The sequence below is a fragment of the Schistocerca nitens genome, chromosome 6 (genome assembly GCF_023898315.1).
Source record: "Schistocerca nitens isolate TAMUIC-IGC-003100 chromosome 6, iqSchNite1.1, whole genome shotgun sequence".
Lineage (NCBI taxonomy): Eukaryota > Metazoa > Arthropoda > Insecta > Orthoptera > Acrididae > Schistocerca > Schistocerca nitens.
The window spans coordinates 699645022-699669832 of NC_064619.1; the positions used below are offsets into that span (position 1 = coordinate 699645022).

Genomic DNA, 24811 nt, shown 5'->3' on the forward strand with positions numbered 1-24811 from the left:
TCCTGCTGAAATGTAGGGTTTCGCAGGGATCGAATTAAGGGTAGAGCCACGAGTCCTAACACATCTGAAATGTAACGTTCACTGTTCAAAGTGCCGTCAATGCGAACAAGAGGCACCCGAGACTTGTAACCAATGGCACCCCATACTATTACGCCGGGTCATACGCCAGTATGGCGATGACGAATACACGCTTCCAATGTGCGTTCACCGCGATGTCGCCAAACACGGATGCGACCATCGTGATGCTGTAAACAGAACCTGGATTCATCCGAAAAAATGAAGTTCTGCCATTCGTGCACCCAAGTTCGTCGTTGAGTACACCATCGCAGGAGCTCCTGTCTGTGATGCAGCGTCAAGGGTAACCGCAGCCATGGTCTCCGAGCTGATAGTCCATGCTGCTGCAAACGTCGTCGAACTGTTCGTGCAAATTGTTGTCGTCTTGCAAACGTCCCCATCTGTTGACTCAGGGATCGAGACGTTGCTGCACGATCCGTTACAGCCATGCGGAAAAGATGCCTGTCATCTCGACTGGTAAAGATACGAGGCCGTTGGGATCCAGCACAGCGTTCCGTACTACCCTCCTGAACGCACCGATTCCATATTCTCAACAGTCATTGGATCTCGACTAACTAGAGCAGCAATGTCGCGATACGATAAACCGCAATCGCGATAGGCTACAATCCGACCTTAATCAAAGTCGGAAACGTGATGGTACGCATTTCTCCTCTTTACACGAGGCATCACAACGACGTTTCACCAGGCAACGCCGGTCAACTGCTGTTAGTGTTTTATGAGAAATCGGTTGGAAACTTCCGTCATGTCATCACGTTGTAGGTGTCGCCACCTACGCCAACCTTGTGTGAATACTCTGAAAAGCTAATCATTTGCATCTCTCAGCATCTTCTTCCTGTCGGTTAAATTTCGCGTCTGTAGTAAGTCATCTTCGTGGTGTTGCAATTTTACTGGCCAATAGTGTAGCTACATGTAAGTCTCGTCGCCATACGAGTACTGAGAACATGCTTCAAATACGATAACACGGCTGTTTGTCAAATACATAAAACATGCTAAATAAGATATTTTTGGCACCAATAAGGGGCTCAGGGGCAAAAACAGGTACGTCAGTTAAGATGATGCTTGGACGGCAACTCATATTCGGTGCTTAAAAGCATTATCGCCAGGCGGCACCGCCGCTCCTAGACGACGATGTGTACACGATTATTTAGAAAGTTGTCCTAACTATTTACATTTTTTTTATAAACAGTGTTATTTAATGAAACTATGGACAGGAATGTCGTTTCAACTGGACGGTAAACAGTGACTCAGCTCACACCACAAAACAAGTATATAATCAGGAATAGAGTCGAGTAGATTACAGGTATCCATGATAACAGTATGTAAACATCATATACATGATGGTTGATTAGTATCTAGAGCAAGAACGTTTATTACTTCGTTACAGAAGGTCAGTATATCGAAGAATATAACATGACTTGTCATTTATGAATCCAGTCTTACATACTTTCGTTAATTCGCACTTCATAACTTACGTTACGTGCCTATGTTGTACCTAAGGATGTGCTCAGTTCCACACCACGTTTATATGCTTCCATTTAATGACTGTATATTAGGAAACGTAATAATATATTGCTCTAGGTATGAATTTACCATAACTTACGCATTATCTATGTTGTTGTGTTGTGGTCTTCAGTCCTGAGGCTGGTTTGATGCAGCTCTCCATGCTACTCTATCCTGTGCAAGCCTCTTCATCTCCCAGTACCTGCTGCAGCCTACATCCTTCTGAATCGGCTTAGTGTATTCATCTCTTGATCTCCCTCTACGATTATTACCCTCCACGCTGCCCTCCAGTACTAAATTGGTGATCCTTTCATGCCTCATAACGTGTCCTACCAACCGATCCCATCTTCTAGTCAAGTTCTGCCACAAACTCCTCCCCAATCCTATTCAATACCTCCTCATTAGTTATGTGATCTACCCATCTAATCTTCAGCATTCTTCTGTAGCACCACATTTCGAAAGCTTCTATTCTCTTCTTGTCCAAACTGTTTATCGTCCATGTTTCACTTCCATACATGGCTACACTCCATACAAATACTTTCAGAAATGACTTCCTGACACTTAAATCTATACTCGATGTTAACAATTTTCTCTTCTTCAGAAACGATTTCCTTGCCATTGCCAGTTTACGTTTTATATCCTCTCTACTTGGACCATCATCAGTTATTTTCCTCCCCAAATAGCAAAACTCCTTTACCACTTTAAGTGTCTCATTTCCTAATCTAATCCCCTCAGCATCACCCCATTTAATTTGACTACATTCCATTATCCTCGTTTTGCTTTTGTTGATGTTCATCTTATATCCTCCTTTCAAGACACTGTCCATTCCGTTCAACAGCTCTTCCAAGTCCTTTGCTGTCTCTGACAGAATTACAATGTCATCGGCGAACCTCAAAGTTTTTACTTCTCCATGAATTTTAATACCTACTCCGAATTTTTCTTTTGTTTCCTTTACTGCTTGCTCAATATACAGATTGAATAACATCGGGGAGAGGCTACAACCCTGTCTCACTCCCTTCCCAACCACTGCTTCCCTTTCATGCCCTTCGACTCTTACAACTGCCATCTGGTTTCTGTACAAATTGTAAATAGCCTTTCGCTCCCTGTATTTTACCCCTGCCACCTTCAGAATTTGAAAGAGAGTATTCCAGTTAACATTGTCACAAGCTTTCTCTACGTCTACAAATGCTAGAAACGTAGGTTTGCCTTTTCTTAATCTTTCTTCTAAGATAAGTTGTAGGGTCAGTATTGCCTCACGTGTTCCAACATTTCTACGGAATCCAAACTGATCTTCCCCGAGGTCAGCTTCTACCAGTTTTTCCATTCGTCTGTAAAGAATTCGCGATAGTATTTTGCAGCCGTGACTTATTAAACTGATAGTTCGGTAATTTTCACATCTGTCAACACTTGCTTTCTTTGAGATTGGAATTATTATATTCTTCTTGAAGTCTGAGGGTATTTCGCCTGTCTCATACATTTTGCTCACCAGATGGTAGAGTTTTGTTATGACTGGCTCTCCCAAGGCCATCAGTAGTTCTAATGGAGTGTTGTCTACTCCCGGGGCCTTGTTTCGACTCAAGTCTTTCAGTGCTCTGTCAAACTCTTCACGCAGTATCGTATCTCCCATTTCATCTCCATCTACATTCTCTTCCATTTCTGTAACATTGCCCTCAAGTACACCGCTCTTGTATAGTCCCTCTATATACTCCTTCCACCTTTCTGCTTTCCCTTCTTTGCTTAGAACTGGGTTTCCATCCTAGCTCTTGATATTCATGCAAGTGGTTCTCTTTTTTCCAAAGGTCTCTTTAATTTTCTTGTAGGCAGTATCTATCTTACCCCCTAGTGAGATAAGCCTCTACATCCTTACATTTGTCCTCTAGCCATGCCTGCTTAGCCATTTTGCACGTCCTGTCTATCTCATTTTTGAGACATTTGTATTACTTTTTGCCTGCTTCAGTTACTGCATTTTTATATTTTCTCCTTTCATCAGTTAACTTCAGTATTTCTTCTGTCACCCAAGGATTTCTACTAGCCCTAGTCTTTTTACATTTTTGATCCTCTGCTGCCTTCACTACTTCATTCCTTGAAGCTACCCATTCTTCTTCTACTGTATTTCTTTCCACCATTCTTGTCAGTTGTTCCCTTATGCTCTCCCTGAAACTCTCTACAACCTCTGGTTCTTTCAGTTTATCCAGGTCCCATCTCCTTGAATTCCCACCTTTTTGCAGTTTCTTCAGTCTACATCTGCCCCTGGAAATATCTTACAATTTAAAACCTGGTTCCTAAATCTGTCTTACCATTATATAATCTGATACCTTTTAGTATCTCCACGGTTCTTCCATGTATATAACCTTCTTTCATGATTCTTGAACCAAGTGTTAGCTATGGTTAAGTTATGCTCTGTGCAAAATTCTACCAGGCGGCTTCCTCTTTCGTTTCTTCCCCCCAATCCATATTTATCTACTACGTTTCCTTCGCTCCCTTTTCCTACTATAGAAATCTAGTCACCCATGACTATTAAATTTTCGTCTCCCTTCACTACCTGAATAATTTCTTTTCTCACATCATACATTCTTCAATTTCTTCGTCATCTGCAGAGCCAGTTGGCATATAGACTTGTACTACTGTGGTAGGCGTGGGTTTCGTGTCTATCTTGGCCACAATAATTCGTTCACTATGCTGTTTGTAGTAGCTTACCCGCATTCGTATTTTTTTTATTCATTATTAAACCTACTCCTGCATTACCCCTATTTGATTTTGTATTTATAACCCTGTATTCACCTGACCAGAAGTCTCGTTTCTCCTGCCAGCAAACTTCGCTAATTACCATTATATCTAACTTCTCTTTTTAAATTTTCTAACCTACCTGCCCGATTAAGGGATCTGACATTCCACGCTCCGATCCGTAGAACGCCCGTTTTCTTTCTCCTGCTAACGACGTCCTCCTGAATAGTCCCCGCCCGGAGATCCGAATGAGGGACTATTTTACCTCCGGAATATTTTACCCAAGAGGATGCCATCATCATTTAACCATACAGTAAGTCTGCATGCCCTCGGGAAAAATTACGGCTGTAGTTTCCCCTTGCTTTCAGCCGTTCGCAGTAACAGCACAGCAAGGCCGTTTTGGTTAGTGTTAAAAGGCCAGATCAGTCAATCATCCAGACTCTTGCCCCTGCAACTACTGAAAAGGCTGCTGCCCCTCTTAAGGAACCACACGTTTGTCTGGCCTCTCAACAGATAACCCTCCGTTGCACCTACGGTACGGCTAACTGTATCGCTGAGGCACGCAAGCCTCCCCACCAACGGCAAGGTCTATGGTTCATGGGGGGAGGGCATTATATATATAAATAATTATTATCGATACCTGTAATCTGTTCGACCCTATACCTGGTTACGTACTTCGGTGTACCGCGTCAGTCCTTCTCGTCCAGTTGTAAATACGTTCCCGTCTATAGTTCTGTTCCGTAACACGGTTTATTAAAAAAAATATAAATAGTTTATTTGTACAGTCTTTCAAATAATAGTGCACACATCGTTACCTTTGTGCGGTGGCGCCGCATGGCGACAAAGGTGTTAACCACTTAACATGGGCTCTAAAGAGCATCGGCCCAGTTTTCCTGATTTATCTTCGACGCACCATTTTTACTGATGATGTACCTGTTTTTGCAACTGTACTACTTCCTCGTGCTATGGATATTTTATTAAGCAAGTTCCATGTATTTGACAAATCAGCTATGCTATTGTATTTGGAGCATGTTCTCAGTATCTTGACGAGAGTTACGTCTCGTTATATTCGTATTTCTGAGAAGTATGTTATTTCTATTATTCCGATGATGTTTTCTCATTTATAATTGTTGTACGATAATGCAAATTACTGCAGTCACATTTTTACCCGTACTTTGTAGATCTGAGAACCTGAAGTTGACAGCTAGGTACTGTCGAAATTAGTCGTGTGATAAACTATTTCGCATGAAGCGCTCTTGGCTGAGGCGTCAGACAAATTCAGCACTAATCAACGAACTTGTGACGTCACACTAGTCACCTAGTCAGACATACGAGGGCGTTTTATAAGTAATGCAACACATTCCTTTCTTGGCCAGTTTCGGTCGAAAGAATGCGGAATTTGTTGTTGGACATCGGGGAATATTCCCGCTCAAACACCTATAATTTGATAAAGTTCCGGTAGGTAGCGGCGCTATACGTAGCCTTGAGAATGGGGTCTTCAACGGACGTGCGTTCCAAGCATAGAGCTGTCATTGTTTCATTTGGAGGAAGACCAGAGCATCACAGGTATTCATAGACGGTTGCAGAGTGTGTATGGAGACCTGGCAGTGAACAAAAGCATGGTGTGGTGTTGAACGAGGCGCCCGTCGTCATAGCAACAAGATCGCGCAAAACCATAGGGTCCCCAGCATGCCGTCCGGCTGCATATACCTGTGACTTCCTGCAGTGTTGGAACGTGCGTGTGCTCTCATCCGAGGTGATCGATGGATACAAAAGAAATTCTTCTCCATGACAACTCGAGCCCTCACAGAAGTCTGCGCACCCAGAGGTGCCCACAAAACTTCACTGGACTGTTCTTCCCCATCCAGCCTGCATCTGTCACATTCCGACCTCAGTCTGTTCATCCCAATGAAGGATGCATTCCACGGGAAGCAGTATGTGAATGCTGGAGAGGTAGTCGATACGGCAAGACGTTGGCTCATCATGCGCCAGCTTCAAATCGGTTTGCTTTTTCCAAGCCTGTCGCCCGGCAGTGATGAAGTGCGAAAAGCTAATCAATCTAGTGCCAGCACGGAGATGCTCGTGGGACCAGAAGACACCTCAGTACTACATAAAGAATGTTACCTAAAAGTTGTGGGACGAGGTAGCAATGGAATTAGGAGAGATGGGTGATTTTCTTCGCTCTCGTGCGTTCAGTCACCGACCAATAAGTGCGATGTTTTCCCAGTTTGTCCCAAATTCTTAAAAGCGTTGTTTTGTGTGTAAAGATTTATTACGGTAAAAATTCTTGGTGACGTTAAGAGGCAGGAACTTTCTGACTAGTTCCCTTGCCCATTCCTGTAAACTGTTGTAAGTAAAACTTAACTAAGGCAGGAGCTGGGGAGTGCCAGTGAAAGTTAAACCTGAGGACGAATATTAGAGTGTAACTTCTTGCACCATTGCTGAAGAAATTTGAGAAATTTGTCATAAGAAACCAGGATAATTTGTAATGTCGCAAATTAAGATACTTAAAAAATAAGGCTTAAACTTAATTAGAAGAGACATCTACACAAACACTCTATGTTACACAATGGTGATTTAAGTCTTGTAAAACCACTGTTACAGTCCACTCCAGTGACCCGTAATAGAATCTCATCTCACGTATCGACAAATAACTTCTTAATTTTACAGTACAATACATATGTAAATGGTGACAGTATTGTTTAATAATACAATACGTTGCCAAGTGCTTGATGCTTGGGAGCATAATTTTAAGTGTCCGTCACATACGATTCTCAACAAACAGGTTGTATGCTCTACTTTCACCTTTGATGCAACGGCACTAGTTCTATCATGTGATCTGAAAATTGGTAAAGGCCTGTCGGATTATCTGTTTCATTGCAAAGTTCACAGAGCCTTCTTTGTCAATTACTATATGGTGTAGCATAGTAATTCATTTTTCATAGTATCCTGTTTTGTCAGGGCCAGCGTCAGTTTCTTTCAGTGAAAGACGCCATTTAATTGCCTTTAGTCCAAAAGTACTTTCGACCACGTGTCTTGCGTACGATAATCGTTTACTGAATAACTCAACGGTGATGGCTCAAATTTGTGAAGTTGTAAAGGGATATGGCAGCATGAGAACTTAAAGGGAATGCCTCTGTCACCTAGAAAGACATTTAGTACTCTATTTATTTCTAGGAGGCTTTTTCTCGCTGCTAAATTGCAGAGCCCCACTTTGTGACCGCACTTCACTGTCTCCTCTGTAGGCTCCCCCATTGACGCTAATGAACCTGTAATTAGCTCCCACGGCTGCCTGCAACACAATTGAGAAAAAATTCCTGCAGCTACAGCACGTACTTCCAGAAAGCTTCGGGAACTTGATTCTAACATGTTTGCAACATGCACAGCTTAAGGTTCCAATGTCCCAAGATTTTGTCGTGATGCATTACACTTCTTCTTTTAGATTATGGAAACTGCGAACATTGTATCACCGATACGATGCTGCAAACAGCCGATGCGAATAACCCAAAGTTTCAAATGACGAACTGGTTGCGGCCCTGTAAAATTAAATTACTCACTGTATGAATAACACGAGTAACAGACATCGCAACGATATTTTGTTGTAACTTCAGGAACGAAGAAAAATTGACAGACAGAGGAATTATTTGCGGAGAGAAGGAAAAGATACGAATACGTCTAAACAATGTCCTTCCTTCACTCAGATGATGATCCAGACGGACACTATCAGTCCAAACAATATACAAAACAGAATTATCAATCAAGTATAAAAGAATGCTTCCGATGACGAAGATAAATGGGATAGTGAGGTTGACTCGAGTGCAACGTGTCGTAGTGAAGAACAATTTACTGATAATGATCATTTAGATGGTATTAAAGACAAGGACACAACTGCAAACCACGGCAACGGCTACAATTCAAGAAAAAAATTCAAGCGCCCGTGAAGAAATCAGATTCAGAAGACAGATTATATTGAGAACCCAGCGCTTACTTGAAACGGAAAACAAGCATTCCTTTCTTCAGAATCAGGCTGCACATAACTAAGAGTGATTATTTATTATTTTTGTTGCCACATCGGCGTGACCTTCCTCCACATACGAAGTTATGCAGACGTGGAAAAGGAATTAACGATCTCATAAGGGAGCAAGAACAGCGGCTCTTCCTTCAACAACATTAGTCATCCGAAACAGTCGTATCTTCTGGGTACAACACGACAGACAACAATTCTACAGGTCCTTGCTACAGTGAATTTAATTTTCAGTATAAGTGTCGTTTTTACAGTTTCGGTTTTACATTACTTTTGAACGACTTCTTTTCTAAACAATTTATTTGAAGGTTTTGTGAAAGTACGTTGCAATGAGTAAAACACTTACCTTGGAGTAACTGCCAGAAATTCTTTAGGTGTCAGTTTCTCTGAAGCCACTATATCCTCAGTATGGGTTCGTGGATATAGAAAGGTGTATTCACTTATTCTAAAGTAGGGGAAATGATGCTCATCATTTTCCGGCGCGTTCTTATTTAAGCGAGCAAGTTCTCCATACAAAGTTCACACGGGACTCCCAAAACCAGACTTCATAAAAAATTTCCCAATACCGCTTCTGGCTCATGTAAACACTTCAAATTAGTCTGGAAATACGCTTCTAGTTAGCGGTTTTCCAATTCCACAATCTCTTTTCGCTCCCAGGCTGTCAGATTTCGCCTAATATGTACGGATTAGCTTTTTGTACAGTGAATGATAAGTTGATTTATTAGACTGACGCTGTTTATATCTCGCCTAACTGAAGAGAAATAGCGATTGTTCTGACTAAATCGGAACTGTAACCGCTGGTTTTTCAGACGCTATATATTTAACCGTGTCAGACCTTAGCATGTAAATACGTCAGCGGAAAACTGTTTCCGAAATCCGGTTTTCGGCTTTCGGAAGACGTGTCGCATGTAAACGTAGTGTGTAAGATACATTCACCATTTTTTTCTTTCTTCCGTCCTTTGTTTCTTCGTCTTCTGATATGTCAAGTGTATACCGGTACATGAAAAGTAATTCGAGGAAAGACCTGACACCTTAACTAGCAAAGAGGCCGACTGCACTGATTTGGTCGATAGCGTGACACAAGAGGACCTGCGACGATGTCAAGCGTATTTTTGCACCAGTGGAAACCTAGTCATTAACTGCAACGCGCGCTCAGTCTAAGCTCGTAATGACACACAGAGGCACACTGACTGAACGGCGTAGACAAGCTCCAAACTACGTTCACAAACGAAACTGTGTGTGACGAAAGGTCTGAAACCTGGACTCGGGTAACCATTCTTTCTTGAATGACAGATTCATCTGTCCATAGTAGAAAGTGACAATACCCAACAATACCCACCAGCGCCACTACACCACACGACACCAAGTTGTCCGCTAGAAAAAAGCATTGTTAATGTCTCACCGTGACAGAGGAAAACTATGTAGGAAGCGCAGAATTTGTGGGTTCGCTTATGGTCTGTTTGTCACATAAACAACACACATATTTAAAACCGTGCGTTGCCGCGTCGTATCTAAGCTGGTATTTCGAATTTCCGTAATGTGCAACTGTGAGAATAAGTGAAAAGGCATCCGTTCTGTTCAGACGCTTTCAGCTAGCGTTAAAATAAGATCACATTCGTGTGATTATTTTTAAATTATATTTCATTGTATTTCAAAGATTTTTACGTATGTTACGTGTCTTTCATGTCTTCGTTGGTGTCTCTATCCGAATCTAAATTGTTATTCTGAACTTTTAGCTTCACTTGCACCCCTGACTACGTTTTAGCTAGGCTCAAAATAGCCAGTTATATAACGGCTAAGATATGAAGTTGAACTACAGGTTCCTCTTAAAATTGTTTGGGTGACTGGCGTATAAAGAGCCTAGAATAAAGTGTGGCAATTCATTGTGGTGTTCGAACCACCTTAAGAGTTGATGCTGCCTTCCTCACAGAGTTTCTTCTCCATTTCATTGACGCGTCCTTTAATGGCGCAACGAATGCAGGAAAGGAATTGCTCTGCAGACTAATGGCGGACTTTGCGTCCAAAAAGATCTTCCATTTTTCGAAAATGACAGCAGACAGCTCAGTGTGTTGTTGAAGATAAATTTGTAGCCATGTGATGAGGTATCCACTACCCCAAAAACAAGTGCAAATTTCGCGTTCTGTCAAAGGATATTTGTAAATTTAATTTCTTCTAATACGGATCTGCAGCATGTATGACTTCTTTAAAGGTCATAATTTTGCGCTTGTAGCGGAAAAAAACTTTAACAGCCGTAAGTTGTAAATTTGTGACAGGCCAGAGGCCACAGACATCATAAATGTCAAAATTGCTGAGGAAAAGTGGCTGTATGTGTTTGACCTGTGCTACTCATTCGTGTCTATGAGGGACAGTCAAATGAAAATGAGACCGTGGAATGATTCCATTCAAAGTAATCACTACACACATTAAAACGTTTATTGCACTGGGAAATGTGGTGATCAATTCTTGTTTCCTAGAACGTGGGCCGCTGCTGACGGATCCACAACCACACCCACTCTTGAACTTCCTCATCTGACTAACCCGTGTGTGTGCATGCGTGCATGCATGGATGTGTCTTCAGGTCTCCAAAGACGTGAAAAAAACACAGGATGAATGGTCCTGGATGTATGGAGGATGTTTCGGTTTCCCAACCGAACTGCTGAAGTGTAGCCTCCGTCTGACAGTGGAGGGTGGAGGTATCGTGCGACAGAAAGATTCCGTCAGATAGTGTTCCTGAGCATTTTGACTCTGTGGCATGTCGCAGTCCCTGCAAAGTATTTTCATAGCGCTATGCATTGATTGTGAGTCCACACTCGAGAAACTCGACAAGCAGAGGACCTCTACATTCGGAACTTGTATGAAGAGCTTTGGATTTCTTTGGCAGGGAAGATTTGAGATGGTCCCACTGTTGGCTTTGACATTTGGCCTCGGGCTCAAAATGATTGTCTTGCCTTCCATTGGGATAAATGTGTTAACATGTACAGTGATGACTTCAGAATGCAACCATTCCATGGTCCCATTGTGGTGGGTGTTTATTATTTGACTGCCCCTTAAATTGTCAAGTGATGCTCATTGAACTGAAGTACTTTGCTGAGTTGATACACAGCAGCAAACCTCCCATCCCCATCTGCACTTCCAGTTCTTTAAATACTCAAATTCCCACATATGCAACAGCTTTGAAGATCAAATTAGCTCACAAGCGAATTAGTGCATGAAATATTGGACATTAAGCATGAGAAACCTTTATGGCTGAAGACACAAAACTGTAGTTATGTTGCTTCCAATAGTTCCTAATTATTCACTCGTAGGTTAATGAAAAGCTCGTTTCTCGTGCAACTCAGTGGTTATAACAGTCATATTTCTTGAAATTCTTGCCATACGATGACAATGCCTGCAAAATTTGTCAGGGAGAGAGTTATCAGTAGGCCTATTTAATTAGTAAATTACAACATAATGCCTTGTGCATGAAAAGTGAAGACATAGAGAACAATAAACTTTCCCTTTCATTATTCTGTACATGTGGGTGGGAGGAAGTAGGTGGTCATCAACAAAACATTTGAAATTACATGTAAAGTTTGTTGGGAGCTGTAATAGTATTCTCTCAAATACTGCACGAATATAGTCTGGGTAATGTGTGCATCATGAGTTACACCATCCTAAGATGTACATACGGTTTCTATCTTCAGTACTTCTGTGTCAAACCTTTGAAGTAAGCTTACATCTCTTAAAGAGTAGATTGTGACAGGAATTTAACTGTTTGTTGCCTCGTGGAAGTCATTAGTTGGGCAACTCGCAACTGGCTCTGGATGACTGGGCAACCCTGTTTGCCATTTTGCGATACAGATAATACGCAAAGGTCAGGCAATAACTACAAACTGCTATCTTATGGTATGTGTACCTAAGATTTTAAAAGTAGAGACTAGACTGGTTAAAGTGACTCCATGTGCCACCAAAATGATCCTGCTGACAGGAGTGCCAAGAAACTGAGCATTTCTTCAAGATTCATTTAGCCACAACATACCTCATGATGCACAAACAGCATCTGGGCCCTGAGTTGAGATGATGACAAAGATTAAAGTATCTCACTGATGCATTTTTGCTCCACGGGAAGTGGAAGTGGCTTTGCAGAAGAGCTATCTCATAGTGGTTTACCATGAGAATCAAACTAAATTACGTAAGAAGGCGTAAGAGTTGCTGGAGAGTTGCTCAGTGGAATATTTTCATAGTGTCTCATAAAAGGATATGCATTGATCATAAATTTTCCCTAGGATTGGCTTTTGTGAAAGCTTCTTAAAACGTTATGTCCAACTGTTGATACATGACAATCAATGGTGATGTGGTTTCCTCTTCGAATTGGGAATTTCAGAGTTCTGAGAACAAAAACTGCCTCACCTTTGTAGTGTTGCAGAACACAGCTGTAGCAGATGCAATTTTGGCAAGAGGGATCATTTAGGATTCTCATTTTGGGGAGAACATAGCCCTAAGGATAGTGACTATCACCTTCTGATTTTTAATTTGTTACACACTATTTGTATGGAGTATTCCATTAAGCAAATTCAGAATTTATGTAGTGCTTGCAGAATACACTTTCTAATTGTATAGTTTACAAATTATTATTTCAATTTCTGCGAGGGAGAAAATGGGGCAGAAATACCAAAAAAAGTCTACTTTGGACTGGCATGCTGAATATTACACTTAAACTGCATAAAATGTATGTTACATAGGATTTAAACTCGGCAGTACCCTACTAGGCTTACTTTGTAATGTGCTGAAGTAGTATCTTGTAAAGATAGGCTGTGTATGAAATGTGACCAAGTAAATTCTGATTTAATGAGAAAGTTAATACTTTGTGTACATCTATAATAAGTAGGATAATAATTCACAGTAAAGTCAGTGGCAGTTCATAAGCAAACATTGGAAATTATCTTGTGAAAGGCTCATTTGGGGACCCATGTTTACTGGATGTTTTGTTTCTGCTATTGTACACTTTCTCCTTTAAGCATTTGCAAAAACTGTGCGTGCGTACGTGTGTGCGTGCGCGCGCATTTGCATGCAATTATTATTATTGAGTAATGTGAAGGTAATGTAAATGTTGTATTTTGTTTGCAGAATGGCTGCATCATATTCAAATTTCCAAATGAATCACACCCCTTGTCCACCTCAGCAAATGCAAGATCAGCAACTTTCTCAGTGCCAGCTGCAAGAAGACTATCAGAACTGCCCGTCTCCACTTTTAAATGACAATCAATGCTGCCTGAGCCCTGGATTTCCACCTATTACTGTGCCACCTCAACAAGTGCCTATATCTAGCCAGGTACCATCAGTTACGGGACCACAAACTCAGCAGGATAATTTGAGAGATCCTGTGGACTTAATTAGTGATTTTCTACAGGTATGCTTTGACAGAAAGCTGAACTAGAAAAATTAAATTATACTATTTAGTGATATAATAATGTACACAAAATTGTGGTTGAGAATTAGGAATTATTTAGGAATAAAGGACATAACTCACAGAAAGACAGAAGTGCTGTGTTGTTGATAGGTGCACAAATAAATGGTGCAGAGATTTGCTAGCTTTCAGAATGGACTTCCTTTTCAGACTTGAAGGAAAAACATGCAAGTGCGTGCACACTAGGTTTATGCCAGGGAGGTTACAGGAGCGAAGGGTGTGCTGTAAGGATAGTTCCTGTCTGTGCAGCTCAGAAAGGGGGTGGTGGTGGTGGTGGTGGTGGTGGTGGTGGTGGTGGTGGTGGTGGTGGTGGAGGATCCAGATGGCACGGGTTGTGAACCAGCCTTTGAAATTGTGCACATAGTGCCACTGGGTGGTCCACCTTGTTTTTGGCAACAGTTTTGCAGTGGCCATTCATTCTGGTTGACAGCTAGTTGATTGTCATACCAATGTAAAAGACTGTGCTGTGGTTGCAGCAGAGATGATACATAACATGGCTGCTTTCCCAGGTGGACCAGCCTCTGATGGGGTAGGATAAGCATGTGACAGGATTGGAATAGGTTGATAATGGGTGGGTGGATTTGGAAAAGAAAGTTCATTCCAAAAGTTAGCCAAGCTCTCTACCTTTTGTTTGTTTTGTTGTGCTTCTGCCTTTCAGTGAATCATCTCCTTTATTCCTAAATAATACTATTTAATGGCATCCACAATCATCTGATTCAGTGATAGAACTGGGTAACATTATGTGGCTGCATGTTGTTGAACTGAACATATTTGTGGCCTTTGCAAGTAAACAAACTTTGTACTAATAATAATTTTAATAATAATGAAATCTCTCATAGGTATTTCACATTATGTCATAGGCAGAAATACGTGGGGGTCAACCAAAGATCTAGGTGGCAACAAGATCAACAGTCTTGTGATATGAATGATTCAACAATCTAGATGATGCTAGATTAAATATATGTTAACTTCTCTTCCCTAATTGTGCAGTGTTTGAATTTTTGAACTTTTTCACATTGTCTGTAATTTTTGTTGATACACTGCTGTGCATAATATAGCAATTTTTCACTGTTGTATTAATTTTGAACTGATCTATATTAGCAGCTAATGAAAATATAACCATTGTTTCATGTAAATTATTTTCCAAAAATTTTGTGTTAAGTTTTTTCAAGTCATCTGTACAATGATGCTTATTATATTTTCTGATAGAACTTGAATGCATAATCTATCACTTCATATATCATAAATTTCATGTGCTAGAAAACAGTCATAAAAAATGGAAAATAATATACTTCCAGTGTTTGTTAGCATGACAGCACTTCAACAAAGAAGGATCTTTTGTTCTTCAGAGTGGTAAGTGTGAGTATAGTAATGAGGTTACTCTGTAGCTGGGGGCATTGTACACACTTGCGAAAGAGTAGGTCAACAACATGTGGCACATTTGTCACACTAAAAAATAAATTGTGACAAAACTCAAAATAACGTGATTCAACAAATATCTTGTTAACACATTCCCTGTGGAGGAAGATTTGATGTCTCACCTCTACTGCATATTGGACCACTGGTGACCTGACGAACATTTTTCTGAAATGTGGCTCAGGGCACCAGTGTCCCAAATGCTGCAAGTGTGATTATACCTCTGTATGATGTTACTTCACCACGGCTGGGCTGTCTATAGCAAAGGGGACATATCTCTGCATACGCTGTTGCAGTACTGGCCAGCTAGACCCCAAAAAAACCACAAAACAATGTGTTTTTCTTGCATATTTTTGCAGTACTGCTTTATTTCATAACCACATATCTTACGGGAAACAATACTAAAAAACAGTTTTCAAAATTACTTTGGACTTTCTAACAATTAGGATCTGAAAAAGTCATACTTGATTTTGTTGTCTTTGCTTTTTTGTTTTTGAAGGACATTTTACCCTACTAATTTATTTGCAAACACACACAGACAAGTCATACAAACAATACAAATATTCTGTATTAACATAACCTTTGCAACATTTAAACAGTGCAATCTTAAAAAGTCATTCCTAGATATGGTTTTTAGTGGAATGACTCCCCCCTGCTCACCACTCTTTGGCAGGTACGTGCTTGGCTACTGTGGGGCCCCAGCCTCTGCAGCATCTTTTCCCTTCTGTGCTGGATGTCTATCCTCTTGCCATTCTTTTCCCCTCCCTTGTGGAACATGTCTGGTGTGTTATTGGGAATGTTCTGCTTTGTCTGTCATTGACATAAGAAGTCTCTCACCACTGTTTTTTGTTCCCTTTTCTTTTCTTTGTTGCCCTTCTCCTATACTTCCCCCACTTCAGCATTTGAAGTCCTCCTCCTCCTCCTCCTCCTCCTCCTCCTCCTCCTCCCTGTGTGCTCTTGATGGCTGGCCCATGAATGTGGCATGTAACAGGTGACTAGGTAATCTGTAATTCCCATCCGTGGGTCGACAGGTGGGGTTCTCACACACCCCTGGTACAGGCCAGGCCCAGGGAGGAGTGATTGCCTGAGCTGGTACCTTCCCAAATTGCCGATTGGTCTCTGTCAGGTGTGACTTGAGGTATGAACAGTCACCTGAGGCAGGTGCATACCCTTGTGAAGTGGGCCCCCAGTTGGAAGGAGTGTACCATCTCAGATGATGGCAATCATGGGGATTTTCTAACAATGAGCCAGTCATATTGACAATCAATGTCTATAAAATGTAAACGGAATAAGGCTAATAAATCAAAGACCCTCCCAATTGCACTGCCTCATGGTTCCACATACTGAAGATAGTCAGTCCTTTGCAGTGGTAAATCTGTTAATTATTCACAAAGGTGTTGATGCAATTGCTGGCCCTGTGAAATCCTGCTCTCATTTATGGAATGGCATTTTGCTTTTAGAAACTACTTCTGATTCTCAAGCACAACTACTACATGCCGCCTTGCTTCTCCAGGCTAACCTGTTCATGTCAAGGCCCATAGGCTGCTTGACAGTCTGAGAGAGACCAAAATCCTATCGTACCGCTCTGATCAGGGTGTCATTGCTGTCCATCGGCTGATGAAAATGGCAGATCCCTCATTAGTGCCAACATGCACTGTTTTTCTCACCTTCGATAGAGTGGTGCTTCCATCCAAGATCAAGGCAGGCTATGAAATTATCACAGGCCAACTGTGTATTCCGAACCTGATGCACTGCTACCAGTGTTAATGTTTCAATGACAGTAGAATGCCTTGTCAACATCCAGATGTGTAACCTGTGGTAGGGATGTGCATGACGAGGGCAATTGTCCACCTCCTTCTCCCTGCTGTTTAAACTGCAACGGCAGCCATGCTGCCTCATCTTGAGATCGTCCCGTGTATCTTGATGAGCACGCTGCAGGTAAAAAAAAAAAAAAAAAAAAAAAAGAGACCTTACTCGATCGCTCGCAAGTTATTGGCTAGTAGCAAATCCTGCGCTCTAGCATCTGGTGCCTGTGAAAGGACAGGAGTAGTACTTGCATGAAGGCTTCCTATGTCCCTCCAGCCAACCAACACAAGTCTTCCTTTGCTAACCAGAAAGTCTCTAAGAAGGTCAACAAAGGCAAATGGTCTTCTCCTTGACTGACTCAAAGATTATCTTTGATGGTGTCACCAGAATACCTTCGCCCAGTCAGCATCCGTGTCACTGGTGTGCACCACCAATCATCTTTCTGCATTGGACTCTGCAGACCAACAGCACAAGAAAGCTGATACTTCTGTGAACCTCATGCAGTAGGATCCTCCTTCCTCTGCGTCCTGTAGCAGCGAATCTTCGCAGGCTGGCACTTGGCAACTCCCGAGGTGACACCCCTTCACTTTTTCCTCATCATGACTCCCCCCAAATGAACATTTGTGGCCTTCAATCCCACAGACGATTTACTGCTGCTTTTAGGATCACAGCATTCACTTGTACACTGCCTTCTGGAAACGCTTTGGGCTTTTGCATTTCTTCCCAGTCTGTTTTGACCTTACCCTGATGTCGGCATTCCATCTCGTGGAGGAGTCATGCTGCTCATTTGAGATGACATTCATAGTAAACCCATCTCCCTGACTACCCATCTTGAAACTGCTGCAGTTTAGCTCTCCCTTCCTCACTTCACTGTTTCCCTTTGTACTGTTCACATCCCTCCGTCATTCAGTGACACCAGCGCAGACTTCCTCCAGCTTATTGGGCAGCTACTCACCCCTTTCTGCTGCTCGGTGACTTTAATGTGCACTGTCCCCTTTGGGGTTCTCCCAGAACCTGTCAGAGAGGTGCTGACTTTCTTAATCAACCTCTTCTGCATTAACACAGGAGCACCCACATGACTTTCCTACTTCTCATACGCCTATTCCCATTTGGACCTATCCATCTGCACTGCCTAGCTTGCCCATCCAGTAGTCCATTCTTTTCCGCACCTACTCAAGCAACCATTTTCCATGTGCTATCCATTTCCTGACTCCTGCCCCACCTGCATGCAAGCCCAAATGTTAGCTTACTAAGGCTGACTGGCAACTTTACTCCTCCCTGGCGACCTTTGAAGAAGATAAGATGATTATTTCCCCAGTTGCAATGACAAACTGGAATATAGTACAATCATTATCCTTACCACTGCAGAATGTTCCATTACTCAAACTTTCTCTTTACCATGTCATGTCCCAGACCCTTCCTGCACCAAGGCACACCATAATGCAAATTTGTGTGAACAGACACGCTCTCCGCATTTTTAACTGTCCTCCTATGATCGCAAACTGCATTCATTATAAAAGGTTGCATACAGTGTTGGTGCATTATTTGGGATAGCAGAAAAAGCTAGCTGGATTTCATTCACTACTTACTTTAACAGTTCCACTCCTTCCTTTGTTACGGGGGCCAACATCCGAAGGCTCTCTGTGACCAAGATACGTTCCCCAATTTCTGGCCTGACAGTAGCAGATAGTAATCATGGACCCTATTGCTATCTCAAACACCTTGGGCTGCCATTTTGCAGAAATTTTGAGCTCTTCCCACTATCACCCTGCCTCCCTCCATCGGAAACCAGCAGAGGATGCTCAGGCAATACCCTTCTCTTCTCAGAATCATGAGTGCTGTGCTATAATGCCACCGTCACTGTGAGGGAGCTAGACCGTGCTCTGTTCATTCCGATCTGCCATCCCAGGGCCAGACATTGTCAACATTCAGTTGTTGCAGCACCTCTCTTTTCCAGACAGGCTCTTTCTGCTTAATATGTACAATCGCATCTGGGTAGAGTGCATGTTTCCCAGATGCTGGCGTGAAGCCACAGTCATACCCATACCTAAGCCTGGTAAGGACAAACGCCTTCCTTATAGTTACTGCCCCCCCCCCTCTCCCCGTCCTCACACCAGCTGTGTTTGCAAGGTGATGGATTATATGATTCATGCCCTGCTGGTATGGTGGCTAAAGTCTTGCAATTTGCTGACCACTGCACAGTCCAGATTTTGAGCACATCATTCTGCAGTTTACCATCTTTGTCACGTCATCCATCCAAGTCATTGATTGTTTTCTGCACAAATCCCAGACTGTGGCCATGTTTTTTGATTTGGAGAAGGCCTATGACACATGCTGGAGAACTGGTATCCTCTGTACTCTTTACATGTGGGGCTTCCATGACCCCCTGCCCTTTTTCCTTGAGAAATTTTTAAAATACCGGGTTTTCAACGTGTGTGTGGGTTCTGCCTTGTTGGATGCCTTTATCCAAGAAAATGGTGTACATTAGGGTCCTGTCCTAAGCTTTGTCCACTTTGCTATCACCATTAACCCTATAGTGGCCCGTCTTCTGCCGGGCATCTCCTGCTCCCTTTTCATTGATGATTTTGCCATTTATTGCAGTTCTCAGAGGACCTGTCTCATTGAGCAGCGTCTTCAGTGATGTATTGATCATCTTTACTCATGGAGCAGTGACAGTGGTTTTTGTTTTTCCACTCATAAAACCATTTGTATGAATTTCTGGTGGCGCAATTGGTTTCTCCCACCAACTTTACATCTTGAGCCTGTTGCCCTTCTGTTCATTGAAACTATGAAATTCATTGGGCTCTTGTTTGATAGGAAACACTCTTGGTCCTCCCATGTATCTTATCTGGCAGCCGACTTATTTGGGCCCTCAGTGTCCTCCATGTCCTCAATGGTACTACCTGGGGTGCAGATTGAACCATTCTCCTCCATTTGTACTGGTCCCTTTTCCACTCAAAATTAGACTACAGGTGCTTTGTTTATGCATCTGCACATCCATCCCTATTATACCGTCTCAATACTATCCACCATCATGGCATCCGTATGGCTATTGGCGCCCTTTCTGGTAGCCTGGTTGAGAGTCTGTATGCTAAAGCTGCTGAACTACAACTGTCCTAGCACCGTGACTTTCTCTTAAGCAGGTGTGCATGCCGTTTGTCTGTCATGCATGGCCACCCATCCTATTCCTCCTCCTTCAATGACTCCTTTCATCTCCAGTATGGTGAGCATCCGTCTTCTCTGTTACCTCCTGGAGTCCACTTTTGGCACTTGCTCTGGCAGTTTTATCTTTACATTACGTGTAACTTTCCCAGTGGGTGTGACCCCTTCACCACCTCAGCTTTGTGCGGTGGCCCACGTTCGCCTTGGCCTTCATTCAATTCCTAAGGACACTACTGCAGTCTCCCTCAGTCGCCTTCAGTTACATGACCTTCAGTTGGAACTTCGCGATAGTGTCTTTGTATACACGGATGGCTCTTGGACTGACTGTGGTGTTGGATTTGCCATCATCATTGGTGCCCATGATTTTTGGTATTGGCTTCTGGCACACTGCTCAGTATTTACAGCTGAGATCTTTGCCCTGTATCAAGCTATGGAGTACATCTGGTGACATAGCATTTTCAATCGTGTCCTCTGCTCACACTGTCTGTGCCCTTCAAAGTCTGTGTGCGCTGTACACCTCCCAGGAAACCTGTCACTTGTTCACTCTTGATGGAGCCACTGTGATGATTGTGTGGGTTCCTGGTCATGTTGCTCTGCCAGGAAATGAGGCTGCTGAGAAAAACCCTGTTGCTGCACAATGTGCAGTGTTGCTGAAATTTTCTATCCAGTTCCTCAATTTTTCTCAAAGTATTGACTTTCTCTATGGAGGAGTGGCACAGGCAGTATTTAGACATAAATACAAGGCAATGGACTCTCTCTGAAAATTCAAAATGCCATTCTTCCTGTCAAAGTGGTCTTTTCACAATGCAAAATCAAAGCTTTTTCTCTGGAGGTCCAGAGTAGAAGTTCCATTGCAACTTTTCTCCACCATTTCACCCCCTTTCTTAATAGTGAATAATACCACGCCATCTGGTCACAGCTCCATCACAGCCTTTGGCTTCATTATTACTTCTCCTTTTCTGTTCTCTTTCCCAGAATCCTCTAAAGCATAAGTATGTCCAGAAACTGTTGAAATAATTAGAACTCTTCTTTTATCTATTCTGTTAATTTTTTTTTTTTTTTCATTATCATTCTCTGCTCCACATACTTCCCTTTTTAAGCTGCTTCTCCACAATATTCTTCGGAAATCCTGGTCTATTTTAATGAATTGTTCTAAAAACAAAGATAATGTGACTTACCAAATGAAAGTGCTGGCAGGTCGACAGACACACAAACAAACACAAACGTACACACAAAATTCAAGCTACAAACTGTTGCCTCATCAGGAAAGAGGGAAGGAGAGGGAAAGACGAAAGGATGTGGGTTTTAAGGGAGAGGGTAAGGAGTCATTCCAATCCCGGGAGCGGAAAGACTTACCTTAGGGGGAAAAAAGGACGGGTATACACTCGCGCGCACACACACACATCCATCCACACATGTGTGCCAGCAAGATGATAATGTTATAAATCAATCACAAGGCATAGTGGATTTTCTAATTTTATTTTCATACAGCAGATTCTTTGACAAATAAATTGAATTTTCTGGAAGCTCATTTAACCCTTTAGTTCACATCATGCCACTAAACTTGATAATTCCTTTCTCAGAAATGTCAGCCCAATTCGCTAGTCAATCTGCCCCACCCCCCTCCCCTTGGGTTTTGGACAGTTTCTGTGCTGCATATCATTTGTGTCCAACAACGTACTGTATTGCTGTATTGTTTCATATGTATTGTGTTAACAACATTTTGTGAACATCAGAAGGGATGTCAAAACTGGTGAAAATATTAAACTTCTGAATCCCAATCAAAATTATTCTTGTTATATTTTGTCCAGTTGGTTTCCAACTGTGGATACCATTTTCAACAAAACTATTACCATTATCAGAGTTACATATGTTATGATGAATATCCTCAGAACAGGACTCATTATCACTTACATTTAAATCCAAAGAGGCTCTTGCATCTTGGGACTGTAAGCTTGATCATGAGATGCAGGAGACATATCATAGTCCCTGGAGTCACATTTATTTAGGCATTAGTTCAGATAGTGGTGTGGTCTCTCCTCATCTAATGGTATACCACATCTTTGTTTCCTTGTTACTGGCAGCCCAGAAGTAGGTAGACCCATTTTTAGCTAAACATGAGATGAAACATGATCACTACTGGTGGGCAACCATAATTATTATAGAAGACAAACAATAATTTCATAACCATAAACAATATTTTGCCACATACATTAAAGCAGCTGTTCTTGCCTGCTAACACTAACAGATGTTGGCATTTGAATTTTAATGTACAATAATAAGTGGCCTGTTTTCTCTAGTGTTTGGTGCGAAAAGTGTGCAGCACAACAATCTGGACACAAGGTGACCTGAACCATTGAAAACCAGCATGAAAAAGTGTTATCAGGTCACTGGTGGGCCAAATGGAAGCAATTTGAATTATTTATCTCACTGTAAATAAGTATATACCTTTGAGCTTTTTGTAGCTCAGAATTTGACATAATAATCACTTCTGCAATTTTGGGAAGTCACTGAAATCCACGCCCATCAGGTGGAAGGAAATGCGTCTGAACACATGGTGGGTGGGCCAATTATCAGGGAACATGTTAACATAAGTAACTTGAAGTATAAGAATAAGCAGTAAGAGAAGTGCAACCTGATCTTTTGATTATTTGATAATTGTTTGCTTTTTCTTGGACTGTATTCTAATACAAATCTCTTATTTTCTGCAGGCAGTCAGAGTTGAGTCTCCTTTGGACCCATTCAATTTTAGTAGCAGTGGAAGCACTAGCCCAGGTTCTAATCAAGGTAGCAACATTGCAGTTACACCTTTCGTATCTGAAAGAGGTGACTCAAAGGTGTTCAGGGAAGTTGAAGCTAGCTACCAAACTATCAGAAGTCAGATAGAACATCTGAAATTTATTAGAGAGTGTATTGAACATAGGGCACAGCAGGCTGTATCAGAGGTATGAATCACTGAATTTCATATTTACTATTTATTTAGTATTTTTTCATTTACTTGTATGTTAAGTTTCTTCATGTTGCATAAATTCTGTACATCATGCTTGAAGCTCAGAGTGCCACACATTGTGATGACAATTACTAATCTAAACAGTAAATAAAATAAAAAATAGATTATTCTTAATATGTAAAGATTGATATAAAGTCTAAAAATGTTGATGTAATGAGTGAACCTTCCTTTCATTGCAACTAAAGCACCATATAAGTATGTGCTGTTTGTCTTGGTTGTAAGAGAAATGTATTTTGAATGATTTTCATTAATGTTAGTAACCAATGCAATCAACATAGTCCTAACCAGACTATGCAGTAATAATGAAACTCAATGAAGTATTTAGTTGTCACTGTGATCAATATAGGTCATAGAGCACTGATGTCAGTTTCTAAAACTGATCAGCTCATGGCATTCTATTGTTACAAAGATTTTTGCTGCTTATGAGACATTGATTTCTAAATTTATAACAAAATAAATACAAAGTAAAAGTGTGAAAGAATAGCAGGTGAATAGTGCATCTAGAAATGCAGCATTCATTCATTTTCCTTGGAGGGTACAGCATTCCTCTGTTAAATAAATTTAGCAAATTCTCCTGATTAATTTTTTGTAAAGCTCAGCCTATAGCCATTCTGAATTTATAGAATGCAATAATGTATCGTATGTTAAAAACATTTGTCTCATAATTGTAACCAAAAGTTGAAAATAAGGTGAGATTACAGCCATGATTTTTTGCTGGGGACATGCAGTTCTAGTGTATGCTTAAATGATGGCATCTTCTTGGATAAAACAATGTGGAGGTAATATAGTCTCCCCCCCCCCCATTCAGACTATTCAGAAACACACAATTATCTATCATGAGAAGCAAATCTGGTGCTCTACAGGATGGAATGTAGAATGTTTGCTCCCTTAATCAGGCAGATAGATTAGAAAATATAAGAAGGGAAATGACTTGGTTAAAGTTATAGCAGGCATTTGTAGGAAGTGTGCTGGCAGGAAAAACAGGACTTATATGATTTGGTGAATACACTGTTGTAAATACAAAATCAAATATGAGTAATGCAGGAGTAGTTCTAATAATGAAAAAGAGAATAGGAATGCATGTTTGTAGCCAAGATAAATGCTGAGCCCACACCCAATGCAGCAGTAAAAGTTTTTATGTCATCTAGTTCCACAGATGAAGAGATCGAAAAAATGTATGATGAGAAAAAAGAAATTTTCGGATGATTAAGGGAGATGAAAAGTTAAATTGCAACGGAGGATTTGAATTAATAACAAGAAAAGGAAGATTAGAAAAAATGGGTGATTATGGATTGGGAGAAAGGAATGAAAGCCAGCTTGTAGTATTTTGCATTGAGCACAATTTGATCTTAGGAGTTACGCACAGTGAGCCTTCAGCTGTACATGTGCAACTTTATTTCTTAACTAGTTTCATTTGTTACAAGCATTGTTACTGTGCAGTAAAAAATCAAAATGAGATGAATGTCAAATAGCATATTCCCAACATACTGTCTGTGGAACAGTGACCAATGTAAAGGCAAAAATGCATGTCTTTCATTCTATAGTCTCAATTGATTTGCCAACTGCGTATTGTTTTCAGTACAGTATCATCTTCAGGCCAACGCCTGAGCTGCACACTAGGGGATGGCCTAAAGATGGTACTGTGTAC

The 24811-nt window shown here is 41.4% G+C and overlaps 1 protein-coding gene across 1 annotated transcript in view; it reads left to right on the forward strand.

Moving 5' to 3' along the window:
* LOC126263576 (E3 ubiquitin-protein ligase TRIM71-like) overlaps nucleotides 1-24811 on the forward strand; it is a 72193-nt gene that overhangs the window by 21404 nt on the left and 25978 nt on the right. Inside the window, exons 2-3 of the mRNA XM_049960669.1 lie at nucleotides 13430-13712; nucleotides 22865-23098. Coding sequence (XP_049816626.1) covers nucleotides 13430-13712; nucleotides 22865-23098 — 517 coding nt within the window. The remainder of the gene's footprint in view (nucleotides 1-13429; nucleotides 13713-22864; nucleotides 23099-24811) is intronic.